Source organism: Bos indicus x Bos taurus, chromosome 22, assembly GCF_003369695.1.
Source record: "Bos indicus x Bos taurus breed Angus x Brahman F1 hybrid chromosome 22, Bos_hybrid_MaternalHap_v2.0, whole genome shotgun sequence".
NCBI lineage: Eukaryota > Metazoa > Chordata > Mammalia > Artiodactyla > Bovidae > Bos > Bos indicus x Bos taurus.
This window is the reverse complement of record NC_040097.1, coordinates 53399926-53419180: the sequence shown is the minus strand read 5'-3', so window position 1 is coordinate 53419180 and position 19255 is coordinate 53399926. Positions and strand designations below refer to the sequence as shown.

General features: G+C 42.5%; 1 protein-coding gene across 2 annotated transcripts in view; it reads right to left on the bottom strand.

Moving 5' to 3' along the window:
• GLB1 (galactosidase beta 1) overlaps positions 1-19255 on the bottom strand; it is a 130240-nt gene that overhangs the window by 54863 nt on the left and 56122 nt on the right. For both annotated transcript variants that reach the window (XM_027523667.1, XM_027523668.1), the window contains exons 11-12: positions 3009-3083; positions 664-753 (exon numbers count right to left, since the gene is read on the bottom strand). In XM_027523667.1, the coding sequence (XP_027379468.1) occupies positions 664-753; positions 3009-3083 (165 nt within the window). The remainder of the gene's footprint in view (positions 1-663; positions 754-3008; positions 3084-19255) is intronic.

Here is a 19255-nt window from a genome sequence, read left to right as displayed (position 1 = left end):
TTTCTAACACAAAAAGTTGGGTAAATTTTACAATAAAGATGGACCTGTGCCTGGAGATTAAACACACACACACACACACACACACACACACACACACACCGTGTACTCTCTTCTTTTTCTCTGCAAAGGCAGGAAAAAATCTCTAATAATCTATTAAGAACACAGTCCCTATATCTTGGAACTAACAACAAATATGGAGAAGGAAATGGTAACCCACTCCAGTGTTCTTGCCTGGAGAACCCCAGGGATGGGGGAGCCTGGTGGGCTGCCATCTATGGGGTCGCACAGAGTCGGACACGACTGAAGCGACTTAGCAGCAGCAGCAGCAAGAACAAATAAGTGTCTTTTTTGAGTAATAAAACAGTGGTTTTACTTTGATACCTAATAAGACTAATTATATCAGACATATACTCAATGTATAACCTGCACAGAATTATGCTAAAGCAGGTTATTACCTATGTGATAAGAAATGGGATGGGGAGAACAGCAAAGATCAGCCACTGTGCAGCATACAGAGCTAGAGCCTGGAGATCCGAGGTGATTTTACATAGGGGTCTGATTTATCTGCTTATCATTTTGGTCCCTGTGTTCAGAACAGGTAGTGTAGAAAGCACATATTTTTGAAGGTAGAAAAAAGGTAAAGCATTACCTCTGAAGCCTTACCTGTTTCACATCGATAAATGTCAAGGGATAAACACTTTTTATGGGTCCAGAGGGACACAGGATGTTGAGAGCATCCTCCACTGTCTTTAACTGGAAAGAAACAAAAGCAGCTTTTACTCACTGTCACCCCTCACTTAATCACAGTAGAAATAACGTCATCATCAGAGACAGCGGATTTGACCAAACCCCTAAATGAAATGGTTTGAATTCCACTCAGGGCTGTCCTGAGTGGAATCAATTCTATCCAGTCCCTAACTCTGGATGAAAAATAACAGATGATATTGTAAAGAGTTTCAAACATACCTATTCAGTCACAACCTCCTGTATAGGAAAGGCCCGTAAAATGCATGAAAACCAAGGCTCTGTAAAACCTCCCCACCACCTCCGAGTGAAGCAGCCCCACTGTGCCCTCCTCTGAGCTTGTCAGCAGCATGTTCCCCATGCCTGGATCACCTTCCACTTGTTGACCCCACTGTCCTCCTTGTGGACAGTCAGCTTCTTCAGAGCAAGGTCTGTACTGTGCTCACCTCCAATGCCCAGCACATAGTAGACACCCAATTAACACTTATATTCAGCCTGAATGACTGTGTTTACTTGTAGCTCATGATGTTTACTCTGATGTACAAAACAACCGTGGGTGCCTCTCCGAACTCTAGGAGAGACCTCCCTTTACCCACACACCTCACCGAGTCCTCACAAAAGCCGGCAAGGAAGGCAATACTGTCCCTTGTTAGGGAAGAGGAAGGAAGTGGGGACTCAGGATTTCACTTGAGTCACGGCCCAGACGGGATTTGCAGTTAGGTTTGACTTCAAACCCAGGGCTTTCCCCAGCATGAAACTGGTTAGGAATTTTTATAAACGCTTTTTAGAGCTACCTCACTGATAGGTAGCATGGAAGAAAAAAAAAACCATCGGTTAGGTACAATCCCATCAATTCAGCTAAGTGAGTGCTTTCCTACTTGGATAACTAAAGGAGCTCATGGTCAGAGCTTTTATCCTATATTACTATGATCTACATAAACTTCATTCAGTATTTTAAAAAATTAATTATTCATTTATTTGGCTGCACGGGGTCTTAGTTGCAGCATGTGGGATCTAGCTCTCTGACCAGAGATCAAACCTTGGGCCCCCCGCATTGGAAGCATAGAGTCTTCGACACTGGACCACCAGGGAACTCCCAGCCTTTACACAGTTTTATGTCAATTTGCTGTCTTCAATCCTGTATTTAGTTTCTGGTCTCACAGTTCTCCTTCCTGGTAAACAGAATGTGCTTTGGTACTAAGGTTAGCAATATTGTTCAAAACATTTGCAGTTATTTTCTGTTGCATAAAAATAAACTTTTCACAGCTTAAAAAGACACAAACCAAACTTTTCCTTAAGTAGCAGTAGCAATGAACAAGTTGAAGGTACTCCCTTTACAAATGTGATTAAAGTCTGATTAATCTAAAGCAAGATTCCTATCAGGCAGAGAAACCACATTCTTTGTAGAATGTAACACACATATCCGACACTAGGTGGAAAATGTTACAAGAGCTCAACCAAACATCAAAGGGCTTCACGAATGGAAACATTATACAATCATGTTTGGCATTTTGCTTAAAGATAAAAACTTATGATGCTATTTTAGCATATCAAGATTCTTAAGAAATGTGTAACTTTTTTTTTCTTGTTAGTTAACCCAGGTAGGAGTTAGGGATTATCAGAGGGGAAAACCTGAAGATGGTCAAAACAAATTGCCTTGGGCTTACGTCACTCCTATCAAATGCAGCCTCTCCTCTTTTGCTCTTTCCCTAGAAGAAAAAGCTCTTTGCTAATATTTATGATTCGTTTCTGGCTTTCCCACTCCCAATTACCATATTTCCCACAATATGGTAATTATATGTCCCAATTACCATATAAGCCACAAGCCACGAGGACATGATTTTTCTTTTTTTCCTGAAGACATGATTTTGAGATCGAGGGCAGTGTACAATTTAGAGTTAATGTTCGTGGCTTTTGAGAACTGCTTTTAGAAAAGGAGAATTATAGAAACGAATGTCACTAGCCATAATAGTAAGGTTACATGTTATTCCCACAAGGGCTCCTAAGGCTGGTTTTGCCACTGATAATGGAAACAAAATGATCTAAGAATGCCCGCTCACGCCTGACGCGCTCACCCTGTCAGCATCACACAGCAGCTCACGGCCTGTGTCCCCGTTTTCCCAGAAACATCACCCACCCCATCAGTCTCACAGAAAACAAGTTCACAAAAAAATAAGGAGCCGATTGCCAGACGTAACACTTTGACTCATGACTGCTGAATTCCACTTCCTCACTCTTAATGTTTCTGTTAGTTTTTTTCTTACCTTATTCAGAGCAACTTTTCCATATGCAAACTTCGGTGTGGATGGGGGGATAGGACCTTCTGGTACTTTTGCAAACTATAAACCACAGTGGAAAAAAGAAAAGAAAAACGGCTGTTAAACTCTCAGAAACACATCTCTACAATTCATGTTTCAAAAGAATGATCAAAGATTCAAATAGTGCCAGTGATTTTTGGAAAGGCAAAGGAACCAAAAACTCCCTCCAAAACAGAATTCTAAGCACACGCCTGTGTATGTCTGTGCTTTAAGCTCCAGGAATCACTCAAATAATTATAGAACAAAACACCTGAAAACAGAAAGTGGAAACAAATAGACTAACACAACATTGTAAATCAGCTATCAGTTCAGTTCAGTTGCTCAGTGGTGTCTGACTCTTTGCGACCCCATGGACTGCAGCATGCTAGGCCTCCCTGTCCGTCACCAACTCCTGGAGTTCACCCAACTCATGTCCGTAGAGTCAGTGATGCCATTCAACCATCTCATCCTCTATCGTCCCCTTCTCCTCCCGCCTTCAATCTTTCCCAGCATCAGGGCCTTTTCCAATGAGTCAGCTCTTCGCATGAGGTGGCCAAAGTACTGGAGTTTCAGCTTCAGCATAAGTCCTTCCAATGAATATTCTGGACTAATTTCCTTTAGAATGGATTGGTTGGATCTCCTTGCAGTCCAAGGGACTCTCAAGAGTCTTCTCCAACACCACAGTTCAAAAGCATCAATTCCTTGGTGCTCAGCTTTCTTTATGGCCCAATTCTCACATCCATCCATGACTACTGGAAAAACCATAGTTTTGACTAAATAGACCTTTGCTGGTAAAGCAATATCTCTGCCTTTTAGTATGCTGTCTAAGTTGGTCACAACTTTTCTTCCAAGGAGCAAGCATCTTTTAATTTCATGGTTGCAGTCACCATTTACAGTGATTTTGCAGCCCCCCAAAATAAAGTCTGTCACTGTTTCCATTGTTTCCCCATCTATTTGCCATGAAGTGATGGGACCAGATGCCATGATCTTAGTTTTCTGAATGTTGAGTTTTAAGCCAACACTTTCACTTTCCTCTTTCACTTTCATCAAGAGGCTCTTTAGTTCTTCTTCGATTTCTGCCATAAGGGTGGTGTCACATCCTGGAATGTGAAGTCAAGTGGGCCTTAGGAAGCATCACTACAAACAAAGCTAGCGGAGGTGATGGAATTCCAGTTGAGCTATTTCAAATCCTAAAAGATGATGCTGTGAAAGTGCTGCACTCAGTATGCCTACGAATTTGGAAAACTCAGCAGTGGCCGCAGGATGGGAAAAGGTCAGTTTTCTTTCCAATCCCAAAGAAAGGCAATGCCAAAGAATGTTCAAACTACCACACAATTGCACTCATCTCACACGCTAGCAAAGTAATGCTCAAAATTCTCCAAGCCAGGCTTCAACAGTAGGTGAACTGTGAACTTGCAGATGTTCAGGCTGGATTTAGAAAAGCCAGAGGAACCAGAGCTCAAATTGCCAGCATCCATTGGAGCATCAAAAAAGCAAGTGAAGAAAAACAACTACTTCTGCTTTATTGACTATGCCAAAGCGTTTGACTGTGTGGATCACAACAAACTGGAAAATTCTGAAAGAGATGGGAATACCAGACCACCTGACCTGAGAAATCTGTATGCAGGTCAAGGAGCAACAGTTAGAACTGGACATGAAACAACAGACTGGTTCCAAATTGGGAAAGGAGTACATCAAGGCTGTATATTGTCACCTTGCTTATTTAACTTATATGCAGAGTACATCATGAGAAACGCAGGGTTGGATGAAGCAAAAGCTGGAATCAAGATTGCCAGGAGAAATCAACTATACACCAAAAATAAAAATTTTTAAATGCTACCATTAAAACAATGACAACTGGGGCTTCCCTCGTGGCCCAGAGGTAAGAAATCTGCCTGCCAATGCAGGAGACAATGGGTTTGATCCCTGGTCTGGGAAGGTCCCACATGTTGCAAAGCAAACAAGCCCATGCTCCCCAACTAGTGAGCCAGTGCTCTAGAGCCCAGGAGCCACAACACCTACTGAGGACCATGCTCCCTAGAACAAGGGCTCCGCAAGAGAAGCCCACATACCGCAACTGCAGAGCCGGCCCTGCTCTGGAGAAAAGCCCATGCAGCAAAGAGGATCCAGCACAGCCAAAAATAGATAAAATTATTTTTAAAAACAACAACTGAGTCCTGAATTAGGAATGGGGTGAAACAAAAGAGCAAAAACAAGTTAGAGAGGATGAAAGTGACAGCTGAAGATGAGTTGGGAGGAAAAGAAATAAAAGGTACGTGCCCAAATTGACTCTGAAGGGGGGGAGTCTATAGCAGGAAAAGATGCTGTGTGCAAATTAAATCTTACGAGTAGATTAAAGTTTTGTGTCAGTGTTAAATTTGCTGTGGTTATATAAGAGCATATTCTTGCCTATTCTTAAACAACATACACTGAAGTATGTAGGGGTCGAGAGTCTTGATGTCTAAAACCCTCCAGAGGTTTAGAGAGCGTATGGGCTCGGCGAGGGGCAAATGATGACACAAACGTAGTGAAATATTTGCACGGGTGAATCTGGGTGTGGAAGACACAAGTGTTTGTCCTGCTATTCTTATTCTTGAAATATTCCTGTAAATTTGAAATGATTTTGAAATAAAAACAAAACCTGATTAAATATACACACACACACAATTTATATTAATGTCAGAAGATACGGGTGTCATTCCCAGGTCTTAAAAAAAGTCGATGTCCATCTGGAATCTCCAAGTATTAATAGGTTGTATTATGATCTGTCAGGGCTCTTAGTTCCTTCCTTCTTTCCCCGCCCGCCCCCCACCCCCCAGCCGCCTCTCAGCTTCCCTTTTTAAAAGTAATTTTAAAAAGCATAGTAAAAAGCAGTGGTTTCCTGCAACATTCTTTTAGTTCTGTTCTTCAGACGAAACCATTTTAAAATCATTTCACTGTTTCGATTTTTGCTTCTTTTAGTCTCTAAATTTACCTGCTACTTCTTGTTTGAGCAACTTAAAGCATGATCATTTATTTCTTTAATACATGGGATTTAGCTCAGTTGTACTCTTCAGATATCACCCTTTCTTGCCAATATGGTTATGTCACTATTTTTACTTTCTCTACGGGTTATCTTTGTAGCTTTAAATAATACCCTATACCTTTATTTCTTAGTTCTTACCGACTAGAACATTATCCATCGTCTCCACACATTTAAAGATAAGGCTGTCTGCATCCTTCCCCTTAGCTCTCCTCTCCACTCCCATCTCCAAACCATCAGCTGTGCTTTTTAAATGTCAAGGTTAAAGGTCTACCCTATTAGTCACAAGTCCTCCCTTCAAGTGCACATTGACCTTATATTAAAATTAATCACCTGTGCTCACATTATTAAAATTATATAAATACTGCTCTCTGCACAGCTAAATGGCAGATATGTATCAGGATGGCATATTCTCTCTCCTTGCAGATGTTAGTTTTCTTTTCTCTTCCCTGGGGTTTCTAATTGCCTTTCTTTCTTCCTCTCTGCTGTGCAGTTCACACGGTGCTTAGATGGTTCCAAATTTCCAAAGACGGTATCAAGTTTCTTCCAACACTCTTTTCTCTCCCAGAAATCCTCCTACTGGGACCCTCAGTCTTCTGCTCCAAGGGTTGAGAATCCACGATTATTTTAGAAAAACTTTCGTATTTCATTTATTTATGGCCCCGCTGCACCACTTGTGGGATCCCCATTCCCTGACCAGGGATCAAACTCTTGCTCCCTGCATCGGGAGTGTGGAGTCTTAACTGCTGGACCACCAGGGAAGTCCCCAGGCTTTATCATTATTCTGGCTTTTCCCTCCTGTTTCTAGAATCTCACGACTTCCTCATTTCACCAGAGCAATCTCAAGTAACTTCCTAAGAACTGGTACATGGGAAGGAAACTTCCTGAACCTTTGAATGTCTGAGTATGTCATATTTAGTTAGCAATTTGCATAGGTATAGAATTCTATGTTGAAAATCATCTTCAGGACTTCCCTGGTAGTCCAGAGGCTAAGACTCCCAACGCAGGGGCCCCGGGTTCAATCCCTGGCCAGGGAACTAGATTCCACATGCCTCATCTAAGAGTTTTCATGCTGAAGCTAAGACCCAATGCAGCCAAATAAATATTTTTCTAAAAAATCATCTTCCCTCAGAATGACCAGGGTGCTGTTCAGTGTCCTCTGTCACCTGGTGTGGCTCATGCCAAGCACCTTCCTGAAAAAGGTGACCAGCTTTTTCTCTCTGGAAGCTTGTAGGTTATTTATTCCCAATATCCTACATTTTTGTAAAGATGCATCTGGACACACATGGGTTTTACATTCATTGTGCTAGGCAACTCAGATATTCTTTTTTATTTTGGAGAAAGTTCTGTATTATTTCTTTGCTGTTTGCTTTTTCTCCATTTCTCCCCTTCCTTATGAGTAACCTGCACCTCCCAGATTATTCTTCTATGGGTCTCATCTTTCCTCTCCTGTTTCCATCTGTCTTCTCACTCTAATTTCTAGGATATTTTTAAAATTTCCGATAACTTTTTCTTGGTCTCCTTTATCAAAGTATTCTGTTCTTCTTTTATCGATGCCATATCTTCTCAGATATCTCTGAAGGATATACATTTGAGAAGGTTTGCTTTGTTCTGTTTAAGATCTGTCCTGTGGATTCTCTGTTGCCTTTAGGGTTACTTTTCTGTTTATTTCATCTTGGTCTTCCTCCTCCTGGTTGCAGTTTTTCTGGGTGTGCACAAACATGTGGCCATCATCCTTAGCTGTCTATTCACATTTAATGGTAATGCAAACGAATGCACTAGCATTTGCACACTCAGCTTCTTTGTGCCAGTCCTGTTATACGTACAGGAGCCAGGCTTGTCCAGTGGGGACCTCTGTTTTAGGATGACTTCGCAGGGAATCAGACATAACATGTGGGGTCTTTGCTCTGGGGCTATGCACTTTTTTTTTTTAATCCTACAATTTTCTGGCTGGTAGAAAGATGCTTCCCTGATGGACAGTTTATTGGAAAGTGGGGTGAAGGAGTGAAGGATATGACTGGAAATACGTAGAGTTTCATCAGCCTTCCCACCCTGCCACCCCTGCTTTTTAAAAATCTTCTGGCCATGATACACACAGCATGTGGGATTTTGGATCTTTGTTCCCTGACTAGGGATCGAACACCCACTCCCTACATAAGGAGTGCAGAATCTTAACCACTGGACCACCCAGATCTTCCATTTTCAGCTTTCATTTCCATCCTTTGTCTTACTTGTAGTTCCAAGACCCCAGCTCTTCTTGGTTCTTTATGGTCAATCTACTCCCTGTTCCCTGTTCCTATAACCCTCTTCCATGCTCACTGGGAACCTAGATTTCCTTATCTTACTTGTTCAGTCACCACTGCTCCATCTATTTTTGTTTCCCAGAAATCTGCTGAAATCTCTCATGCATGGACAGCTCCCTTCTTGTTGGCTTCATTTAAAATAAAAAATTCTTTTTTTTTTTTTTTTTATCATTAGTCACATTTTAGAAGGAAGAAGAGATAGATACATAGACAGGCAGCCATCTGGAGCTGGGAACCCTTGGTATTTCTAATATTCTATGAGTCTATGTTTCTGTGAAATTTAAAAGATCATGTTACAGTGAACTTTATGACTCACAGTAACACAAATGAGGCCAGAGTGACTCCTGATCTTACAGCAGGATGCAAGGTCTCTCTTCCCAGCTTTGCCTGAAGCCTAGATCATATTCTTTCTCTTCTGCCAGGTGACATACCGCATTCTCCCCCCAACATTCTGGCCAATAACAGCAGTCAGCACAGATCCAGAGGGGAGACCTGACAGCAGTCTGAGATCCCCTATTTACTTGTGCGAGGTAGGGCCACGACCCACCTAATTTCTAAAGCCAAGGTGTGGCCAGGGCCGCAACCTCTCTACCACACTGGATGAAAAAGTCAACTGCACAGACACTTTTATTCAACCTACACTCGGCTGACTTTGATGTGCCGGTTCTGTCATTTTATTTACTCCTTACATAGGCCCTCATAGCTTGTTATCATATTTCCTCTTTAGAGATGAGACCGAGGAACTTGCTCAAGATTTCGGAAAGGGGCAAGGGAGGAGCCGGGACTTCGACTCCAAGTTTAGTGTTGTTCCTCTGGCTCTGTCTTTTTCGTTTTCACTATTGTTACTTATTTATTTTTTTGGCACGCTGGGTCTTAGTGGTGGCACTCAAGAACCTTTGTTGAGGCTTTCAGGACCTTTAGTTGCAGCATATGGGATCCAGCTCCCTGGCCAGGGATCGAGCCCAGGCTCCTTGCATTGGGAGCTCCGAGTCTGAGCCACTGGACCACCAGTTAAGCACACATAAAGACGAGATAATTTTATAATTTACTCCTGCCACTTACCAAAAGCACTTCTGGCATGGGCCAAATAGTAACAACAATTTTACTTACTTGTATATTATATTCAAACAGATATAACAGAAGTTATATAACCATCGCTTTTCAATATTAGGTATTGAATTATTTCCAGTTTTTGATACTATAAATAATATTGCAATGAACAACTTCTTGTCTATAATATTCCCCATGTTCAGAATTTTTAAAATAAAGTTCCAAGTGAGGGGCGTGCATGTGAAGTCGCTTCAGTCATGTCCGACTGTGTCTCCAGGTACTGTAGCCTGGCAGGCTCCTCTGGCCATGGGATTCTCAGGCAAGAATACTGGAGTGGGTTGCCATTTCTTTCTCCAGTCAAGTGAGGGGTCATTAGGTCAAATGATATAAGCATCTTATATGATTTTTAACATAAGGTGTGTCAAAGTTTTCACTAGACGTCTATACTTGTTTATGTCTTTCATCCAGTTATCTATTTGGATCTTGATTTTTTAAATCAGTAGGATGAGCTCATTATAGTCTCCATATTAAGCCTCCCTCTGTCTATCACATTTGCCACAACCTTTAAAAAAATTATTATAGAGAGTTTTCACTGATTATCATATAGCAAAATTCTAAGCTTCTGTCCAAGTAACCAATGTGTCAGAAAAGAAATAGACAAACATAGCAAAATAGACGTCTGAACCTTTATGTCTCCAGAGTAATTTGTACTTTAATCATAGTTTTCAGACTTGTCGTAAATACTGCTTCTTATCCTACTTATTTAGAGGGACAAACTCAACGTGGAAAGCTGCTCTTTTCCTAGTAGAAGCCAACAGATGCAACAGTGACCAACTATTCTCTCCCTAAGATCTCTAACGTTTTTGTTCATTGATCTAGCAAACTCTCATTAAGAAAGTGACTGGGGAATCCACTGGGAGTCCAGCGTTTAGGACTCTGCACTTTTACTGATGGGGCCAAGTTCAATTCCCGGTCAGGAAACTAAGATCTGGCAAGCCACGGGGCACAGAAAAAAAATGAAAAGAAAGTACTTTGTGTCAGGTCCTGTGCTTGGTACTAAGGATAATAACAGCCCCAAGTCTAGAGTGCAGTGTGTATACACAAGTCATATTAACACTAGGAGAAGTTGTGTATTCAAGATTTCCAAAGTGTAACTCAGTGGCGGAAAGCAAAGTGTGACTAAATCTGCAGAGAGACGACTCAAAGATGACTCCCCAGAGAAGCTAATGAGGCATGTCCTCATTTTCTAGGTGGATAAATGAGGGGCCGCTCTGTGCAGAGGCCAGGGAGTAGAAGAGGCACCTCCTGTACAACTTGAGGAATTTTCTGTACCTGTATCTTAAGGCTAGACAGTCATGTACAAGAAAGGGAGACCTGCATAGCACAGGGAACTATATTCAAAGCCTGTAATGTAGGAAAAGAATCTGAAAAAGAGTGGAAAAGAACTGAATCATCTTGTTGTACACCTGAACCTAACTCAGCATTGTAAAGTATACTTTAAAAAATGGTTTAAATAAAAGGGAGAATGGAAAGATGAGGCTTGATGAAAATAGGGGTGGAGTCATGGAAGGCATCCTGACCAGATCAGGGTTTCAGAGAAATCACTTCGGAAGACAGACTAAAAAAGCCAGGTATGCAGGAAATGAATGGATTAATGCCACAGGAGTTTAGGCGATGCTTTAAAAGACTATCTGTTTGGATTAGCAGATGCAGACTATTATATGTAGAATGCATAAACAACAAGTCCTACTGTGTACCACTGGGAACTATAACCAGTATCCTCCGATAAAACCATAATGGAAATGAATATGAAAAAGTATATATCTACATGTATAATTGAGTCATTTTGTTGGACAGCAGAAATTAACACAACACCGTAAATCAACTGTGCCTCAATAAATTTTTTTAAAGACTAACGTTTATGAAGCAATATTGACATTGTCATCCTTGATTATCTGACATAAACACTGTGTTCCCACCAGCACCATGGATCATTAAGAGACAGCTGGTTCACCCACTGAACTAATGTCATTCTAGCCATAAACCAAGAGGACATTTAGCCAGTGTGACTGCTCCTGGGTCAAGGTTCAAATGTCATTAAGCTTCTGAAAGACTGAAAATCACGTTGGCCATTCTCCCATGCCCCGTCACCACCCAGCCCCAATGCCACCCTCAAGGAATTCCAAGATCCACTCCAGTCATCAAGGTCAATCAACTACAACTTGATTAATTTCTACAGAATAACCCATCTTCAAAAAGTCAGCTGGACTCATCTTTGATAGAACCCCTATTAAGAACTGGAACAAAACTCTCATTCAAAAGCATACAAAAAGAAACTCACCACTGCCCCTCTCAGGAATTGGTAATGAGCAGGAGGGCGTTTACCCTACAGTCTTAGAGTTCACCCTCGAGGTCAAAGTGTTAACCAAGTTGGTTGAGTTTTACCCACAGCAAAGAGAATAGCTTTAAAAATGCAAATATCGAGAGCACTGCCCTGACTTAAAAGAGTCCTGTGCGGCCTGGAGGGCTGCCTGGAGCCTTCACCACCGCACACAGGCTGGTGCAGCCCTCTGGGAAATTCCATCCCCGGGAGTCCACGTCAGTGAAAGAGACTGTCCATCTCCACCCAGCTTAGTCTTGAGATGGACTAAAGAAGAAACCCAGTCAACTTTTTAAGTCTTTGGTGAAGGAAAGAGGCAGGAAGAGGTGTATATGGGGATATTTATGATCCCGTTTCTTTTCCTCCATGCAAACAAATACTCTGAACACCATCTAACAAACCAGCTAGCTGAACATCTACAACGTCTCCTAAGCAAGAGCCCGCTTTTGAAGTTGTTCTTTTTTCTCTTCCTATACCTAAAATATCAACACAGAGAACGAGGGGAAAGACAACTAAATGTTACGTTGCAATCTATCTATCGTAAGCTACTGAATCACATAAATTTCTGAAGATTCGGTCTCCTTCACGAGTTCATCTTACTGCGGCCGCTGGTTAAACACCTGGGATCCTCTGGATTTGTCCTTTGCTTGGCCCACTGCCCTTCTGGATCAGCTCTCCAGGTGCAATCTCAGCCTCTCCTGAACTTCACCCTCCGCCTCCACAATGACTGTGGAATCCATGTCTGTCCTGACGACTTCTTCCTGGAACTTTTCACTCTTAAGTGAGTTGCCTGCCAGACCTCCCCCAGTTGTCCCCAGAGGCATCCTGAGCATAACTGGCTTCTCTCCCCTACCCCACTTCCCACCTGCGTTTTCCTTGCAGCTCTCTGTCTTAGTTGCTAACCCCAATACCCATCCAGTTATCCAGCTAACGTTGTAACATGGACCAATTAATGACTCCTCATTCTTCCTCACACCTGCATTCGGCCAGTTGCTGCCGCTACTGCTGCTAAGTCACTTCAGTCGTGTGCGACTCTGTGTGACCCCATAGACGGCAGCCCACCAGGCTCCCCCGTCCCTGGGATTCTCCAGGCAAGAACACTGGAATGGGTTGCCATTTCCTTTTCCAGTGCATGAAAGTGAAAAGTGAAAGTGAAGTAGCTCAGTCACGTCCGACTCTTTGTGACCCCATGGACTGCCGCCTACCAGGCTCCTCCATCCATGGGATTTTCCAGGCAAGAGTACTGGAGTGGGGTGCCATTGCCTTCTCCGCAGCCAGTTGCTAAATCCTACCAATTCTGGGCTTCCCTGGTGGCTCAGATGGTAAAGAATCTGCCTGCAATGCAGGAGACCCAGGTTTGATCCCTGGGTCAGGAAGATCCCCTGGAGAAGGGAATGGCAACTCACTCCAGTAATCTTGCCTGGAGAATCCCAAGGGCAGAGGAGCCTGGTGGGCTACAGTCTATGAGTTTGCAAAGAGTCGGACATGACTGAGCCACTAACACTCTCACTTCCCTTTGTCACCAATTTTACCTCCCAAATATTTTTCAAATCAATTGCTCTCTCTCCACTCCCTACTGCCCGTGCCGTCATCTCATTCCTTGGTTACTTCAGCAGCCTCTGAACTCATCTCCTGCATCCAGAAGTGCCCCCAAGGCTCACTCCCTCCCCAAGGGAGAGTCCTAGTAGTGCGTGATCAGAGGTTTCTGTAAAATTTGCAAAGTAACACAATTTAACCACAAAAGGCTAAAACATTTGTCTTTTTCTGCTCCAGTTTTCTTGTCAAGCATGCTCTTAGGTGAAGGGGCTTTAGAGTGGGTACAGGCCTTGATTCAACCAAAGGAGAGTTGAGGTGGGGATTTATTTAATTTGGGTGGAAAATATATTTACCAGCTGCACTGTCACTCCCATGAGTAGGCAAACTATTGCTAACAGATTATGCTGACTTGCAACATGACTGTGCTCTAAGGCATCCAACCCCAGAAATATGTGGGTTGCGGAAGGGAAACAGGGTTTGAAATGTTATGCAGCCAGAACCTGTCTGTAATTTCTTCCAAATATTATCGCTCATGCTTGCAAGAATTTGAAAGACATCTTCCCAATTTGCATGACAATACTAAATAGTCATACAGCACCATCAGTAACAAAATGTGAAGCTTTTCTGTTTTGCTAAACTGTCAATACTGAAAAACAAATTTCTATCAACCACACTCAAGAGCCAAGCTCACTAGAGAAGATTACAAACACTGCTGTCATTTGAAGAGACAATAAAACAGCATGAAGCCAAAAGAAGTTAAGGAAAGAAGGATGGCAGAGGTGCTTCAAGCAGTGAATAAATCGAAATATGTTTCTAGGTTTTGTGATGTTTCCAATTATTTTAATCTTTAAAAAATTTTAACTTGCAATGATTAAAATGTTTTCATTGGAGTATAATTGACTTACAGTGTTGTGTTAGTTTCTGGTATACAGTAAAGTGAATCAGTAATGCTGTTGTTGTTCAGCCACTAAGTCGTGTCTGACTCTTTGCGACCCCATGGACTGCAGCACGCCAGGCTCCTCTGTCCTCCACTATTTCCCAGAGTTTGCTCAAATTATGTCCATTGAGTTGGTGATGCTATCTAACCATCTCATTCTCTGCTGCTTTCTTCTCCTTTTGCCTTAAATCTTTCCCAGCATTAGAGTCTTCTCCAGTGAGTCAGCTCTTCACATCAGGTGGCCAAAGTATTACATCTTCAGCTTTAGCATCAGTCCTACCAATAAGTATCCAGAGTTGACTTCTTTTAGGATTGACTGGTTTGATCTGCTTGCTGTCCAAGGGACTCTCAAGAGTCTTCTCCAGCACCACAATTTGAAAGCATCACTTCTTTGGCGCTCGGCTTTCTTTATGGTTAAACTCTCGTATCCGTGCGTGACTACTAGAAAAACCATAGCTTTGATTATACAGATCTTTGTCAGCAAAGTGATGTCTCTGCTTTTTAATATGCTGTCTATGTTAGTCACAGATTTCCTTCCAAGGAGCAAGTGTCTTTTAATTTCATGGCTGCAGTCACCATCCACAGTGATTTTGTAGCTTAAGAAAATAAAATCTGTCTTGCTTCCATTTTTTCAACTTCTATTTACCATGAAGTGATGGAACCAGATGCCATGATCTTAGTTTTTTGAATGCTGAGTTTCAAGCCAGCTTTTTCACTCTCCTCTTATTCTCATCAAGAGGCTCTTTAGTTCCTCTTTACTTTCTGTCATTAGACTGATACCATCTGCATATCTGAGGTTTTGGTATTTCTCCTGGCAATCTTGATTCCAGCTTGTGATTCATCCAGCCCAGCATTTCACATGATGTACTCTGCATATACGTTAAATAAGCAGAGTGACAATATACAGCCTTGACATACTCCTTTCCCAACTTTGAACTAGTCAGTTGCTCCATGTCTGGTTCTAACTGTTGCTTCTTGACACCTGCATACAGGTTTCTCAGGAGACAGGTAAGGTGGTCTGGTATTCCTGTCTCTAAGAATTTTCCATAGTTTGGTGTGATCTACATAGTCAAAGTCTTTGGTGTAGTCAGTGAAACAGAAGTAGAGTTTTTCTGGAACTCCCTTGCAATCTCCATGATCCAATGAATGTTGACAATTTGATTTCTGGTTCCTCTGTCTCTTTGCTCGTACATCTGGGAGTTCTTGGTTCATGAGCTGCTGAAGCTGAGCTTGAAGGATTTTGAGCATCATCTTGCTAGCAATTGTGTGGTAGCTTTAACATTCTAAGGCATTGCCCTTCTTTGGGACTGGAATGAAAACTGACCTTTTCCAGTCCTGTGGCCACTGCTGAGTTTTCCAAATTTGCTGACATATTGAATGCAGCACTTTAACAGCATCATCTTTTAGGATTTGAAATACCTCAGCTGGAATTCCATCACTTCCACTAGCTTTGTTTGTAATAATGCTTCCTAAGGTTCACCCAAACTCACATTCCAGGATATCTGGCTCTAAGAGAGTAACCACAATATAGTGGTTATCCAAGTCATTAAGATCTTTTTTATGTATTCTTCTGTGTATTCTTGCCACCTCTTCTTAATTTCTTCTGCTTCTGTTAGGTCCTTATCATTTTTGTCCTTTATTGTACCCATCCTTACATGAAATGTTCTCTTGATATCTCTAATTTGCTTGAAGATATCTCTAGTCTTTCCCATTCTGTTGTTTCTCTGTTTCTTTGCATTGTTCATTTAAGAAGGCCTTCTTGTCCCTCCTTGCTCTTCTCTGGAACTCTGCATTCAGTTGGGTGTATCTTTCCCTTTCTCCTTTGCCTTTCCTTGCTCTTCTTTCCTCAGCTATTTGTAAAGCCTCCTCAGACAACCACTTTGCCTTCTTGCATTCTTTTTCTTTGGGATGGTTTTGGTCACTGCCTCCTGTACAGTGTTATGAACCTCCATCCATAGTTCTTTGGGTACTCTATCAGATCTAATCCTTTGAATCTATTTGTCACATCCACTGTATAATCATGAGAGATTTTATTTAGGTCGAATCTGAGTGGCCTAATGGTTTTCCCTACTTTCTTCAATTTAAGCCCGAATTTTGCAATAAGGAGTTTATGATCTGAGCCACAGTCAGCTCCACATCTTGTTTTTGCTGACTGTACTGAGCTTCTCCATCTTTGGCTACAAATAACATAATCGGTCTGATTTCAGTATTGACCATGTGATGATGTCCATGTGTAGAGTCATCTCTTGGGTTGTTGGAAAAGGTTATTTGATATGACCAGCATGTTCTCTTTCCCTTGCCCTGCTTCATTTTGTACTCCAATACCAAACTTGCCTGTTATTCCAAGTATCTTTTGACTTTCTACTTTTGCATTCCAATCCCCTATGATGAGAAGGACATCTTTTTTTAGTGTTAGTTCTAGAAGGTGTTGTACGTCTTCATAGAACCTGTCAACTTCAGCTTCTTTGGCATCAGTGGTTGGGGCTTAGACTTGGATCACAGTGAGGCTGAATGGTTTGCTTTGGAAATGAACTGAGATCATTGGGTCGTTTTTGAGGCTGCATCCAGGTACTGCGTTTTGGACTCTTGCTGACTGTGAGGGCTACTTCATTTCTTCTAAGGGATTCTTGCCCACAGTAGTAGACCTAGTGGTCGTCTGAATTAAACTGGCCCGTTCCCGTTCATTTTAGTTCACCGATTCCTAAGATTTCGATGCTCAATCTTGCCATCTCCTGCTTGACCATGTCCGCTTTACCTTGACTCATGAACCCAAATTCCAGGTTCCTATGCAATACTGTTCTTTACAGCATCGGATTTTAGTTTTACCACCAGATACATCCACACCTGAGCATCGTTTTCGCTTTGACCCAGCCGCTTCATTCTTTCTGGAGCTATTGGTAATTGCCCTCTGCTCTTCCCCAGTAGCATATTAGACACCTCCTGACCCAAGGGACTCGTTTTCCAGTGTTATGTCTTTTTGCCTTTTCATACTGTTCATGGGGTTCTCCAGGTGAGACCCCCGGAGCGGGTTGCCATTTCCTCCTCCAGTGGACCCTGTTTTATCAAAACTCTTCACTATGACCTGTCTGTCTTGGGTGGCCCTGCACGGCATGACTCATAGGCTGTGATCTATGAACTGGGATCAGTTATGCATACACATATATCCACTCTTTTTTTTTTTAGATTCTTTTCCCATTGCTGAGTTTTGAGTAGAGTTCCCTGTGCTATACAGCAGGTTCTTATTAGTTGTCTATTTATATATAGCAGTGTGTATACCTTAATCCCAATCTCACAATTCATTCCTCCCCTCTTATTCTCTGGTACCCATAAATTTTAATGATTTGTTTTTGCTCATTTAAATATACATACGCTTTTCATGCCTCATCCGATACCCGCTCTGAAATGTATATCTATGTCACCTGGCTTTTTCAGCAGCATTAATGTCCTTGATGAAGGAGAAGACAGCATCACCTGTACATTACGGGAAAAGTGTGGCGGTGACGGTTCACACTGGATGGGGAGAAGAGATGAGGGTGGAGACAGAGAAGTGCAGACAGTTAAAGGTCCAGTTGAGGCTGAAAGTACAAATCCCTGTTCCAGCCAGTAGACACTGACGCTCACAATCCTCCTGCCTGTTTCCAGGGCCAGAGTGTGACAGCAGAATGGCCCAGGCTGGTGTATGGGGCATGGACCCTGAACAGCAGCAGAGAGAGCTATGCAGGGCGACAGTGACTCTAACAGCCAGCAATCATAAGGGCCAGGGAAGGTCAAGAAAATGTGAGGGGCTGCAGGAGTGGGGAAGAGGCAGAAAGCAGCAGCTAAACGTATAGGAGAATAAGAGCGTGAGGTTGTGATGAGGCCAAAGATAAGACGACGTTTCGTGCAAAAAAGCACATGTAAATATCTGTTTTTAAGTTTGATTTGCATTTTTTTTTCTTGTTAGGCATAGAAAAGTTCATTATTTCAGAAAGAAAAGTATTCTAAAAATAAGCCTTTCCAGCAGTACCACTGCAAGGTATGTAGCAAAAGAATGGAAAGCAGGACTTGAACAGATATTTGTGCCCTGATGTTTAATACAGTGTTATTCAAAATAGCCAAAAGAGTGTCACACAATTCGAAGTGTCCATCAGGAGATGAATGAAATGAACAGATAAACTGGTACACAAGTTTTCCCTTCGTATCTGCAGGGTACTGCCACCAGGACTCCTGCAGATGCCAAAATTCCAGGATGTTCAAGAAATTTGAGTATATCTGCATATGTCCTGTGCACATTCTCCCATATACTTTTTTTAATAATTAACAAATTTTTGGCTATGCTGTGCGTACTTTTCTCTAGTTGTGAGTGGGGGCTACTGTTCACTGCAGTACACAGGCTTCTCACTGCAGTGGCTTCTCTTGCGGAGCACAGGCTCGAGGGCATGTGGGCTTCAGCAGTTGTGCTAAGTAGGCTCAATAGTTGCCACTCCTAGGCTCTGGAGCACAGGCTCAATGGCTGTGGCACACGAGCTCAGTTGCTCCAAGGTATGAGGGATCTTCCCAAACCGGGGATCATACCTGTGTCTCCTGCTTTGGCAAGTGGATTCTTCACCACTGAGCCACCAGGTCAGCCCTCCCATATACTTTAAATCATCTCTAGGTTACTTATAATACCTAATATAGTGTAAATAGGAGAAGGCAATGACACCCCACTCCAGTACTTTTGCCTGGAAAATCCCATGGACGGAGGAGCCTGGTGGGCTGCAGTCCATGGGGTTGCTAGAGTCGGACACGACTGAGCGACTTCACTTTCACTTTTCACTTTCATGCAGTGGAGAAGGCAATGGCACCCCACTCCAGTGTTCTTGCCTGAAGAATCCCAGGGACAGGGAAGCCTGGTGGGCTGCCGTCTATGGGGTCGCACAGAGTCAGACATGACTGAAGCGACTTAGCAGCAGCAGCAGCGGCGGCACAGTGTAAATGCTATGTAAATAGTTGTAAATACAATGT